The sequence below is a fragment of the Ambystoma mexicanum genome, chromosome 10 (assembly GCF_040938575.1).
Source record: "Ambystoma mexicanum isolate Mex_15411 chromosome 10, UKY_AmexF1_1, whole genome shotgun sequence".
NCBI lineage: Eukaryota > Metazoa > Chordata > Amphibia > Caudata > Ambystomatidae > Ambystoma > Ambystoma mexicanum.
The window spans coordinates 1,199,559,703-1,199,572,426 of NC_090932.1; the positions used below are offsets into that span (position 1 = coordinate 1,199,559,703).

The following is a 12,724-nucleotide window of genomic DNA, read 5'->3' on the forward strand; positions in this document are numbered from 1 at the left end:
CTCATGTCGAGGATGACGGAGTACTTGGGGTGGTCTGCTCACCTGTGGATTTTCTGCATGATGACCTGACAGATATCTTGGACCAAGGTCCACCCACTGACCCGGTGTTGCCATTTCATATGGCCTTACAGAGAAGGGAGGCGGCGGCTTGGACTGCTCCGGAGAGTCTCCCGGCAGTGAATAAGTCGTTGCCGAAAAAATACCACCCAGCCAGTGGTGACCCTGCTACTTGTCTATGCACCCTACTCCAGAGAGTTTGGGGGTGCAGGCGGCTACGGCCCCAGCAAAGCAGGCTGCGTACCCTACAATCCCTCCTGATAGGGACGACAAACGCTTTGATGGCTGGGCGCAGAAGGTATTTTCTTCTGGGGGTATGGCTTTAAAGGCACCCAACTCTGTCTGTGCCCTTACAAGATTCACGCACACTCTGTGGAATTGTGTGTCGTTGGCGGCTGAACATATTCCCGAAGAGGAGGAACGGGATGGTTTTCTTGCCCTCGTTCAGGATGGCAAGGATGCCATGTGTGAAACCGTTCAGTCGGGTCTGGACGTGGCAGACTGTGTCAACCGGTCCATTGCGACGAGCACCGTGATGCGCAGGTTTGCGTGGTTGCGGAAGTCGGGCTTTGCTCTTGATGTACAGTCCCGGCTTCTCAACATGCCCTTTGATGGTGTCCATCTTTCTGGCAAGGGTTGCAGACCTCCAAAGCTGCAGCAAAGTCGTTGAGCGCTGCAGTACGTCAACCTCCGCCTTTTCGTCCTAGGGGACAGCAATGGAGGGGAGGTTCCTTTCGATACTACGCTTCCTTTGGTAGATCGAGGGGAGCTGCCAGTCAAAGGGGCCAGCGTATGATTACCAGAGGTGGAAAGCAAGGTACTCGAGGTGCCAAAGCCGCTCGGGCAGTTGCCTCTTTGCCCTCAGGCACTGCTGCAGCCGCGTCAGCTCAGTCATGATGCCATGTCCCATGGTTCGCCGGTTGGGGGAAGGCTGGCGCAGCATCTTGTAGAATGGCGTGCCATTACTTCAGATGTGTGGGTTCTGGAAATTATAGCCCACGGCTACTATATTCCTTTCCGGCAGAGGCCTCACGACAATCCACCGGGGAAGCTCTCTTTGAAGCGTCTGGATCCTCTCCTTGCGCATGAAATCCTATCCCTGCTGGAGAATGGTGCCATAGAACTGGTACCTGTAGCGGAGAGGAACAAGCAATGGTATTCCCCATACTTTTTGATCCCGAAAAAAGACGGAGGATTGAGACCCATCATGGACTTGCGTGGCTTGAACAAGCTCCTCAGGAAAGACAAGTTCAAGATGGTTACTCTTTCTCAAGTCCTCCAGGCCCTTCAACCTCAGGATTGGTTGGTGTCTCTCGATCTCAAGGATGCTTACTTTCATGTGCTGATTCATCCCAAGCACAGGAAGTACCTGAGGTTCACGGCTGACGACTCGCATTTTCAGTTTCGGGTCCTGCCGTTCGGATTGACCTCCGCCCCAAGAGTCTTCACCAAGCTGATGGTGGTGGTGGCAGCGCATCTCAGGAAAGGGGGGATTCACGTCTACCCCAACCTGGACGATTGGTTGATCAGGGCGCGCTCTCCCGAGCAAGTCCTGGATCATCTGTACGTCACCTGCCACTCCCTTCACAAGCTGGGCTTCTCCCTCAACTTAAAGAAGTCTCATGTGACACCTACCCAGCGGCTCCAGTACATCGGGGCAGTGCTAGACACATCCCAGGGGCAGTGTTCGCCTACCCAGGTGAGGGCTCACCACATTCTGCAGGTGGTTGACAAATGTCAACGTGCCCAGAGTCTCCCGGCGTTCGAGTTCTTGAGATTGCTCGGCCTCATGGCATCCTGCATTTTACTGGTGCCAGAGGCCAGGCTGCAGATGAGATCACTGCAGTGGACTCTCAAGATGCAGTGGTCGCAGTTCTCCGGCAGGATGTCGAATCTCTTTCAGATTCCGCCCTCGGTCGCCCTGGACCTTCTGTGGTGGGCCGTCGAAGGAAATCTGTTCAGAGGGGCTCCGTTTTGGAAATCATGGCCGAAGGTGACGATTGTGATGGACGCATCTCTCACTGGTTGGGGAGCTCATGCCAACGAGCTGACAGCCAGCGGTCGTTGGTCTCCGTCGGAGTCCAGACTCCACATCAGTCTGTTAGAGCTGCGGGCTGTCAGGTTAGCCCTGAAGGCTTTTCTGCCGTCTGTGCGGGGGAAGAATGTCCTGATTATGACGGAAAATACAGTGGCCATGCACTACCTCAACAAAAAGAGGGGGGACGGGGGGTCACTCCGACTGTGCAGGGAGGCGATGCAGCTCTGGTTTCTCGGCCATCCAGCAGGAAATTTCGATCTCGGCACTTCATCTGGCCGGAGACAAAAATGCGGCGGCGGATGCTCTGAGCAGGCAGAGCACGGTCTCTCATGAGTGGGAGCTGGCTCAGGAAGTTTTTCTGGAGATCTTCACCCTTTGGGGAACCCCACAAGTGGATATCTTTGCCACCAGTGTCAACCGGAAGTGCGAAAGATTCTGCTTGCGGGAATTTCCTCCAAGTGGAGTGGTCCTTCCCACTGCTGTACGCGTTCCCTCCAGTCCACATCATTCCGCAGGTGTTGCGGAGGTTCGGTTCCCAATTGATCCTCATTGCTCCGGCACGGGCCAGGAGAGCGTGGTACCCGGACCTTCTAGACCTATCCATCTGCCCTCCACGCCGTCTTCCCTACCGAGACGATCTGCTCTCACGGGAGGCAGGTCGAGTTCTCCATCCAGAGGTCAAGTCTCTCAGCCTTCATGCTTGGTATCTGAAAGGCTGACATATAAGGATTGGGACCTCTCTGAAGACGTGATGGAGGTGTTGCTTTCGGCCAGAAGGCCTGCAACGAAATCCCTGTACTGTTGCTGTTGGAGAAAGTTCTGCGACTGGTGCAGGGTACAGAATGTGGATCCTTTCCAATGCTCCATTCCTTTGGTTTTGTCTCTTTTGCTTTCATTAGCCCACAGGGGCCTGTATGTGGGTACCGTTAAGGGGTACCTGGCGGCGCTGTCCATATTTAGGCGCTCCTCTGAGGAATGTTCTTATTTTAAAATCCCTTTGATATCTCAGTTTCTAAAAGGGCTAATTCATGTGTTCCCACCGTCTCCTTTCCAGGTGCCGGGATGGGATTTGAATTTGGTTTTAAAGTTCCTAATGGGAGCTCCGTTTGAGCCCTTTCATTCTTGTCCGTTGAGACTGTTGTCCATTAAAACTGTATTTTTAGTTGCGGTAACTTCCGCACGTAGAGGGAGTGAGTTGCAGGCACTTTCCGCCAAACCACCCTTCACTGTGTTCCATAAGGACAGGGTTGTCCTTAGGGTACAGCCTTCCTTTCTTCCAAAGGTTTTGTTGGAATTCCGTCTGAGCCAGAAGGTAATTCTTCCGGCGTTCTATCCTCCTCCACATCCTGGTAAGGAAGAGGAGAGGCTCCATAGGTTGAACCCTAGAAGAGTTTTAAGTTTCTATTTCTCACAGATGTCCCGGGTCAGAGTGGACGATCAGCTCTTTGTTGGATACACACTGGTAGGCGTTGAGGTCAAGCTGTTTCCAAGCAGACCTGGTCCAGGTGGATCATTTTGACAATTTCTGAATGCTACCGTTTGGCGGGCAAGGACCCTCCAGTCGGCTTTCGGGCTCACTCTACTAGGGGTGTGGCTGCCTCCACTGCTCTGCAGAGGGGTGTTCCCATTCGTATTATTTGTGAAGCAGCCACATGGGCCTCTGTCCATACTTTTGTGAGACACTATTCCCTGGACTCCATCCATGGGCAAGATTTGGCCTTTGGTTAGGCAGTCCTCTATTCTGCAATTTGATTGGGCATTCTAAAAAGTTCTAAATTCTTTTCCCACCTCCTTACATTGGTACTGCTTTGGGAGTCTGTCAAAGATGTGGAATACGTCCGAGGACACAATCCCCTCGAAGAACAAGTTACTTTTTTTACCTTTTTTTTACCTGGTAACGTTCTTTCGATGGGATGTTCCTCCGACGTATTCCACATCGTGCCTTCCCTACCTGCCCCTCTACAGAATTTCTTATGCGATTGCAGCTTCTGTTTCCACAAGTCTTTCTGTAGTAATACTGGCTGGAGATTGATGCCACACGTTCTGGGGGAAAAAACTACAACTGAGGCTACGGGCGTTGTGCGTCCTAAATATAACATCCGGTGATGTTGACCGTCAGAGGAGGTCCTCGAGGGAGCGTATCGACGTCATCGACGCAGGACGCCTATGCCGAAAAAGTTTTCTGAATCAGCACAGCTGTGGTAATTAATGTGAAAGATGTGGAATACGTCGGAGGACCATCCCATCAAAAGAACGTTACCAGGTAAGAAAGTAACTTGTTCTTCGCCAAGCCAGGCTGCCATTATGTAAACTAAGGCTGCTATTCGGGGGCAGGATGGTGGCATACACAGGGTTGCTGGTGGTTTCCACGACCAGTGTGGTTTATATAAGAGCAACCAGTGTTATACAGACATGGTGGTGTTACAGAGAGCATGTTACACAGGATAAGCCTTCAACACAAGGTCGGGGTGGTAATGTACATGGCCCGGGTTTGTTATACACAGGCATGATGGTGGTTTGCTAGGGTTTTTGCTGGTTTACATGGGCAGCAGAGTTTGAGCAGTCGGTATTTGTCAGGGTGATATTACACAGAGTCTAGTTGTTATGTAGAGAAAAGGCCTTTCCTAAACGCGAGCAGGCAGTGATGTACTGAGGTAAGGTGGTGGTATAAGTGGTATTAGAAAGATTGGTGGTTTTGATAAGGAAAAGCATGGTGTGTAGGTAAAGATAGTAATGCGCGCCTGCCAGTTGTTATCCCGAGTAAGCCTGCTATACACCGGGTTGTGGTGTAAAGGTGATTGCTCTGAAATATAGCATGGCAGAAATAGGAGGCAGAGATGTGGTATAAAGAGGGTACGAGTTGAATAGAGGATGAGTAGTAGTATAGCTGTTTCATGTCATACAGGGGCAGCAGCGTTTTGCAGAGATTGCAGGTGTTCTAAAGAGGCGTGTTAATGTTACACAGAAGTCTAGTGTTGCACAGCGGCAGGTGCTGTACTGAATCAGGGGTGATGTTACACAGTGATGGTGTGGTTTTACCCTGATTCTGTATGGTGTGATGGTGATCATTTACATGGGCATGGCGTTACACAGAAAGATATTTCACAGGTTTACAGGGATGTGGTATTATACAGAGGCATGATGTTGCTGCAGCTGCACAGAGGTAGTGCGGTGCTCTACAAAGGTATGATGTTACACAAAGGCAGTGTGTTGCATAACGGTATGGTTTTACACAAAGGCAGTGGGTGGTATATTTAGGTGGTGTTTTGTTACAAATAGTCATCGTGCTATTCTACATAGGTATGCTGATGAACAGAGGCACTGTGATAGGTTTAATCGGGCGTTGTGTTATATTGGGGCCATTTAACGTTATATTGATATTGATTAAGGGTTATGATGTTTTGAGGCAGGGAGGAATTATACGTATTTCTGGCGTTGCCCATAGGTATAGTGCCATTACATCGAAGACTGGCTATACACAGAGGGAGGAGGGGTGGTGTTTCAATTAACAAGTGTGGCGTTACATTGAGGCAGGGTATTTTTATGCAGAGGTGTGGCATTACACACGGACAGGGTGCTGTCCAGAGCCACGTTGCTGAGCTCTCCCCTTTTTTTCACACAGCAGGCTCCCTCCGTCTTTCAGTGCAGTGGTCCAGTGTAGCAGGTGTCGGCAGCATCCTGTCCTCTCTGGTCCTCTGTAGTGAGAGAGCAGCATATGTTGAGATTCAGAGAGCACCTTCATCCAGTGAGAGGCTGTCCCTTTAAATAGAAAAAAACCCTGTGCGAGGCAGAGGCTGGAAAGTGCTAGAACGGCGTACGAGGCTGACAGTGAGAGCAGGATCCCTCAGTGGCTGCCGGATCGTACGAGCAGAGGAGTAGAGGGAGGCCTGTCGGCGCAGGGTCCACGTCCATCCTCCCCGATACCCTCAGAATTAAGCCCCGGCAGGAGACGAGGAAGGGACCGACCCAGCATTAAGAGCCAGAATTACAAAAAGCAATAAAAGCAAGGCAATCAAGTGAATGAACCAAAAGCTTTTTTGCTTTTTAGGTCGAAAGAAGAAAAAAAAAGAGCATTCTTGATGAGCATGGATGCAATATTTTTCACAGCGCTGCATCATTCGGTCTGTGGATTGAGGCAGGTGTTTTGAGGGGCCGACCAAGCATCCTGCGTTACATTCCAGTGTTTTTCTCTCTGTGTGTTGTGGGATTGTTTTTTTTTTTTGGTGCCGATGTGTAATTCTGGAGGTGAAGCGCTGCCGGAGATTCAGACAGCATCCCGCTAGCAATCAGCAGACAGTGCTCACCCAGGGCCGCAATGTGCTGCTGGTTTATTCGGTACCCAGGGAGCTGCAGCGCTTGAGCAGGGACAGGGCTAAACTATGCATTTCAAACAGCCGTGCCTGTGCAGCACGCGGGGCCAGAGAGACGCAGCCGGCGCCGACACAGCCCAGCGCGACTTCCCCCTTGTTTTTATCCATTTCTGCAGGAACATGTATTCATAAGGGATGACGTGGGCCACAGGGATCCCAGGCCTGATCTGCGGCCTACCCCATCCGTCCAGAGTCAGGCCCTCCACTACCGGAACCGTGAGCGATTCGCGACAATCAAATCAGCATCTTTGGTGAGCAAACAACCCCCCTCCTCCTCTCTCCCTGCAAAGGAGAAGGGGTGGAGAGGCAACGCTTTTCTCTCGTTTTTTTTTTGTTTGTTGGCATAGCAACCACAGGAATTGCAAAATGGATATTTTATTCTGTGAATTTCATGCCTTGCTTTGTGTTTCCCTCTACCTGTCTGTGTCTATTCATGTGTGTGTGTAGGTGCAAGTGTGTACATGTGTGGGTGTGTGCGGGGATGCATGTAACATGCATGCACATGTCTGCAGGCTTCGACATTTTTTTCTGCTTCTGTGTGCGAGTTCATTGGGGTATGACTTTTTGCTTAGTACGTACATGTTCGGGTCCGCGTAGGTTTTGGGAAGACTTATTTTGTGTGGCATTCTTAAAACAATCTGCATTTTGGGTGATCATTATTTTATCGTGTTCTGGTGCTTAATGTGATAGGGGCTTGAGTGAGAATATCTAATTTGGGTATTATTCTAGTGTCTAGCCACCGGGATTTCTTCCACAGCCCCTTTCTCATGTATCCTCTACTCTGGTTGAATACTGGAAACAGTTTTGCATTATAAAATGGCTGACCTCGGTATATGCATCATTTGACCACACTATGCCCTCTTAGTCTGCAATCTTTTGCTATGTTTTTTTATTCACAGGCTGGTACGACCCAGAGCCAGCCACTGCAAATCCTCTGTGGTTTTCCCTTTATTTTTGCAACACATGTATTTTCGCATGAGAGTGTATTCTTTTGATCTCCCCAGAGCATGGCAGGAGTACTCCACTGACAGTAGCTGAAACCAGCTAGGCCTCATGCCATCTCATGTGACATGGTCTTTAATTGGTATGCATGGCATTCCCATAGCAAAGTGTAGCTTTTACTGGGAAAGCATGCACCGTGGAACGCATTTCTTAGGATGCCTATGCTAAATGTCAAGAACTACTGGATTTAATGCAATGTTACAAAGTGGGTATTTTTTCTTTGTTTTTTTAAGGGTACATTCTGTAACCTCAGTAGTCTTTAAGTACAGTCCGGACCTCTATTTTGTGATCATAATGCCGCATTACTATGGTTGATGTTCCCATTGGATAAACAATAATGGCTATAATGCCCTTATATTGGCATGAAGTGGCGGGTGGGGGAAATAACCTTATGATGGGAAGCTGGTTCGACACTGTTGCTGTCTAAACTGAGAAACAGTTTGTGTGATCCATAATTTTAGACTAATATTTAGTGTTATTGCTTGGATGCGTGATGGGGTTTGTCCTGTACATATTGGGATAGTTTGTTGGGGGCTAAGGGTAAATTCTGCGATTGGGCACTAAATTTAGAAGATACGTCTTTGGAAGGAAGCCATTTTTCCTGTAAGGAACTTGGAGAGGGAAATTTGCTGTGATTTGGTCCATGAACAGAGTCCTTGGTTTGAGTCGTGTTTTCACGATCTGATGTGTCTGCATTGTCATAGGGCTGCTGAAATCACCATCTCCACCCCGCACAGATTCTTTGAAAGGCATCCGGTGGTAAGACCTAAGGAACTGAGGTCAAAACCTTTGGAGCAATACCCTATAACGATAACAGAGTAAAATGCAGGAATGCCTAAACATTGTAGAGGAAATGGGGTTAATTTGCAAAACCAGGTTAGTTTCCTTGCAGATATTCAATTCCTCCTTAACTGTTTCACTCGACGTACCTTGTGTTGTTCATCATATATCACTCAGGCCCCAGGAGTTTAATCCACAGACATTGGAAGCCATGATGGCATTGTTCTATCCAACACTTCCAAAAAAAAGTTCTCTTGGATTTCGCGAAAATTTGCAGGCAGAAATAACTTCAGAGATTTTTTGAAGTTTATTTCCTTTTTAGTGTTTTAAGATATTGGTCTGGTTTTGTCATGTAATCTCTGCAAAGTGCCCTTAAAAAATCATTCTTCGATGCACTTTATCAAGATGTATTTACAGGGTTATATTGAAATTCCATAGGCCTATAGATTTATGAGCTGTGTTGTGGTTGCTTTGCGGGGGGCAAGAGGTGATAAAGGCATTTTGAAAGGAACAGGTGGGTTGTGGATGATTTAAGAAAGAGATTGGTGGCTCTTATGGATTTTTTTTTAAAAAAAGGGCAGATGTTTGGTGGATACCGAATGCTCCTTTATTAAAATATCAACATGAAGATGGGACATTTAAGCTTTTAGTGTCTGCCAATGGTGGCATGAACAATAGTTCTCTAATAGGGCAAACACGTTTTCAGTCGTGGCGAAGATTGACTCAGCAGAGATACATCCAATGTAACTTAATTATTCATTCATACTGTACAGCCGTTGTTTGTTTAGCAAATAAGGAGTAATGCAGTGAATTATATTGGTCTTTTTGGTGAGATACAGCCCCTTCCTGTAGCTGTCTGACCCGTAGTTAGTCCAGTGAAATACCTTGATCCTCTGGCACCTTTTGCTTCGGAAATCTTAGGCTGTCTCCATTCCTGCCTTTATGGAGGTCACAGTAGGGTACTTTAGGCCACATGTGACTTTGCTCCTGTTGACCGCTCCAGTGGTTGGTCCGGTTATCTAAATTCAATTCCCAAAGCTGTTTTTCTTTTTTGAAACCATTTTTATTGATTTCAACAAACAACCAAAATATAAAACCAACCCGTGAACAACACTCATAAGTATTCAGTATCCAGTGTAATATCACAATGTGTTCACCACTTCCATGTTGCCCCCCTCCCCTAATCCGAGTTTACCCCACATCACCATCATCCACCACTCTATCTGAGGACATTCCTTCTTCCGCTTCCCCTGAAGAGCCTGTTTTTCTTAGTGCCTCTGAGAGACATTAATTCTACTCTTACTAAGCAAAGCAAGCCTTTACTGTTGCTGTGCTTCCCAGCTACCATTCAATTGCTTTCAAACAAGCTATTTAACTATTTTCATATGTATTTGTTGTAACTTCAAAACAAACCAAAAAATCAGATTTTCTTTCCCACCCTATTTATTTTAATTTATTTTAATGTTTTAACAGCTAATGTCATATAGACAAGAAAGAAACCTTTCATGGAACATGTCTATCAAACACCTACGTATCTTCAACAATATGCTGTACATCATTCTCAGCGCACCTTTTTCTCCAAACCACTCCGACCTGACCCGTGAACGTGCTTCCCGCTACCTCATTCACAATTTATATTGGGGCCAGATAGGTGCAAAATTCAGTCTATATATGTCTCTACTTCATCCTCTTGTTTTCTTCAAAGGCTACAAAAACCTTCCTCTCCCGCATACGCACATAGCCTCATATTTTTGCCCAGCGTGTCACATTGACCACTTTTCTCATGGCCACAATTTTAACCTTGACACATTCTTAATTACCTTTCATGTGGAACCAGTCAGCCAGCCACCAAGCGCCTCGATGTGGAGATGTTCAAACCTCAGTATTTTTCTTCCCAAATTGTTATTGGGATGCCTAGCCAGAAGTATTGAACAACCCTGCAGTCCCATGCTAGATGTTAGAAATATAGGGTGGGGTTGCATTCCGAATCTCAGACATGCTGAAAATGACCTGGGTTAAATGTATGCAACCATAGAAGTGTATATTCTCTGTGAATGAAATTAAAATGATTCATGCATAGTCCACAAATAATAAAAGACCTTAATACAATTCCTACACCAAAATCTCACTCAGTACCTACTGATCTTTGGTCGTGTATACCAACAGGTGGTCTGTCCTCTTGTAGAACTACATACATGAATTCTGGGGATCAGCTTGAAGCTATCCCGAATCTTATAAACCCAGTGAGTTTAGGGGATCTATACAACCTGGCTAACACCCTACACACTCCATGCTTCAGAACATGTAGATCGGAACCAGCTTTAAACTCAAGAACAACGTCCTTTGTAAATTCACACTTTGCTGGCAAATCCTTCCTTTGGGAAACACCTAAGCTGTCGCATCTAATTATTTTTACCCTCTCATCACATATACATTTTAATACAGGTGCCCTCCATATCCCATAGTTAAGCAAGTATATGGTCTCCTTTATTGTCCTTAATTATTCTAACTGTCCACTATAAACCTCTCTGACAATGCTTTGGCCTCCCTTTTATCCTTCTCCCCCCCTGACTCCCCTATCCTGACTCACTCCTGTTTTTCCCACTTATGCCCTGCTGAGTTTACACCCATCCTCTGCTCAGCCAGCCAATTCAGGGGTCCCAGTGACCCCTTTTTACTCCAAGCGATAAAATGTGTTCTCATTACTAACGACGACCTCTCCTTTCTATTCAATCTGTTTTATCTGGAGCATCTTCCCAGCCTGCTACAAGATGGCCATGGTCCTCCCTATCATAAAGAAAGACGACTTCTGGCCATAATATTCCCTCTTCCCACCGACTCGACTGTTCTACTTCACCACTCAAATTTTCAGAAGGGTTGTCTTCAACCAAATTGTCAGCTACCTCGAGCAACACTTAATATTTGACCCTCTACAATCTGAATTCTGTATTAAATTCTCATCTAAAGCTGCTCTTACCCAGTTCTCTAACTTTCTACTGCCCACCACAACATGCTAATTCTACTCAAGCTTTTTAGACACTGGAGATCATTCCTCCTTTCTTTAAATTCTTTTCTGACTTGGCTTCAAGGACACCGTACTTTACTTGACTGAATGATCTCTATCTCTTGGACTATTCCTTGAACTCAAAAACCTCCTCTCCCAGCCCCCTTCGAGTGGGCGTTCCCCAATTATAAGTCCAGGACCCAGTCTTCTTCACCTCCTCTAATGGTAAATTAATCTTTTCCTTTGCTTTTCACTACCACCTCTTGGCCAATAACAACCAAATCATGTTCACCTATCCCTCTCTCATCTCAGACACCTCAGCACTTATCACTAACTGCCTTGCCAACATCAGCACTGGATTGTCCTCTGCTGCCCAATGCTTAATTAATGCAAACAGAAGGCCTCTTGCGTCATACCATACCCAAACCCTACTCGTTTCCTCTATCTCCTTTCCTCCTGCCCACCATACTTCATTCAAGGCCCACAACCTTGAAGCCCTCTTTGGCGGTGGTCCCAGACTCACCCACTAAATCACTGTCGCAGCAGCCATGATTAACCTCCCAAACATTAGGAAAAGCCTTCTGTACTTCACTTACACTCATACAAAGCTCTAATCTCTACCATGTTCATTTGCAAACTGTGTTGCAGCTCTTCTCTACTGCTGGACCTTCCTCAGAACTTCTTCTCATCCCTTAACAAAGTAGTGCACTTTGCTACACAAACCATCTGCAACACTCTGGTCCTCTCCCACTTCATAGTTCCTCCTCTGAACCAGATGTCTCTCAGTAGAAATGTGCCACGTCAAGTTTCTATGTCTAGACTTCAAATTCATCCATCTCCTTTCTCCCATTAATACTTTGCTGACTGCATCACTTTACTCTTGAGCTCTACTCTCCTCAACTGTCAACAAGTTATTTGTCTCTCCCACCCCCTGCACCTCGTATGGCTTCCTCTTATTTTCACTATAGGCACACCATATCTGGAATGTCATTTATGTCCCGTCACCCCTGCCCCCCTGCCATCAACGCAATCTTTTCTAACTATATTTTCAAGACATCAATCAAGTTCCAATCAATGGCCGTAAAGAGTCATATTAAAACGCCTCTGATTCCCTCACCAGATAACCAACCCGCCTCCCATACCTGATTGCACTTTAAACGTACATATGCATATTGCACCTGTAAATATTGGCAATGGCTAAGTATTTTTTTTATATTTATGTATGTTGCACTGTCAAGTGTTTGTACCAGTGCCTTACCTCTTCACCAATTGGCTCACTCTTATCAATGCAATCATAATAACTTTCGCTACCCTGCCCAGGGAACCCTTCTCCTATCGGTCATGTGTCCCGTCTACGACATTTCTAGTTGAAATGTCTGCCAGATATATCCAAAAATGTGTGTTATATGAGACTGCTTAACATAAACATCAGTTGAATGTATGCTGCGATTGCCATTGTTCTTACATGAATCT

The 12,724-nt window shown here is 46.7% G+C and overlaps 1 protein-coding gene across 10 annotated transcripts in view; it reads left to right on the forward strand.

Annotated features, from left to right (window-relative positions):
- Positions 1-12,724, forward strand: part of TAOK3 (TAO kinase 3) — a 2,703,337-nt gene that overhangs the window by 1,718,615 nt on the left and 971,998 nt on the right. For 9 of the 10 annotated variants that reach the window (XM_069619190.1, XM_069619185.1, XM_069619189.1 and 6 more), the window contains one exon: positions 6,582-6,716. The exons of the other annotated variant lie outside the window; for it this stretch is intronic. In XM_069619190.1, coding sequence (XP_069475291.1) covers positions 6,582-6,716 — 135 coding nt within the window. The remainder of the gene's footprint in view (positions 1-6,581; positions 6,717-12,724) is intronic. 10 annotated transcript variants of the gene reach the window in all.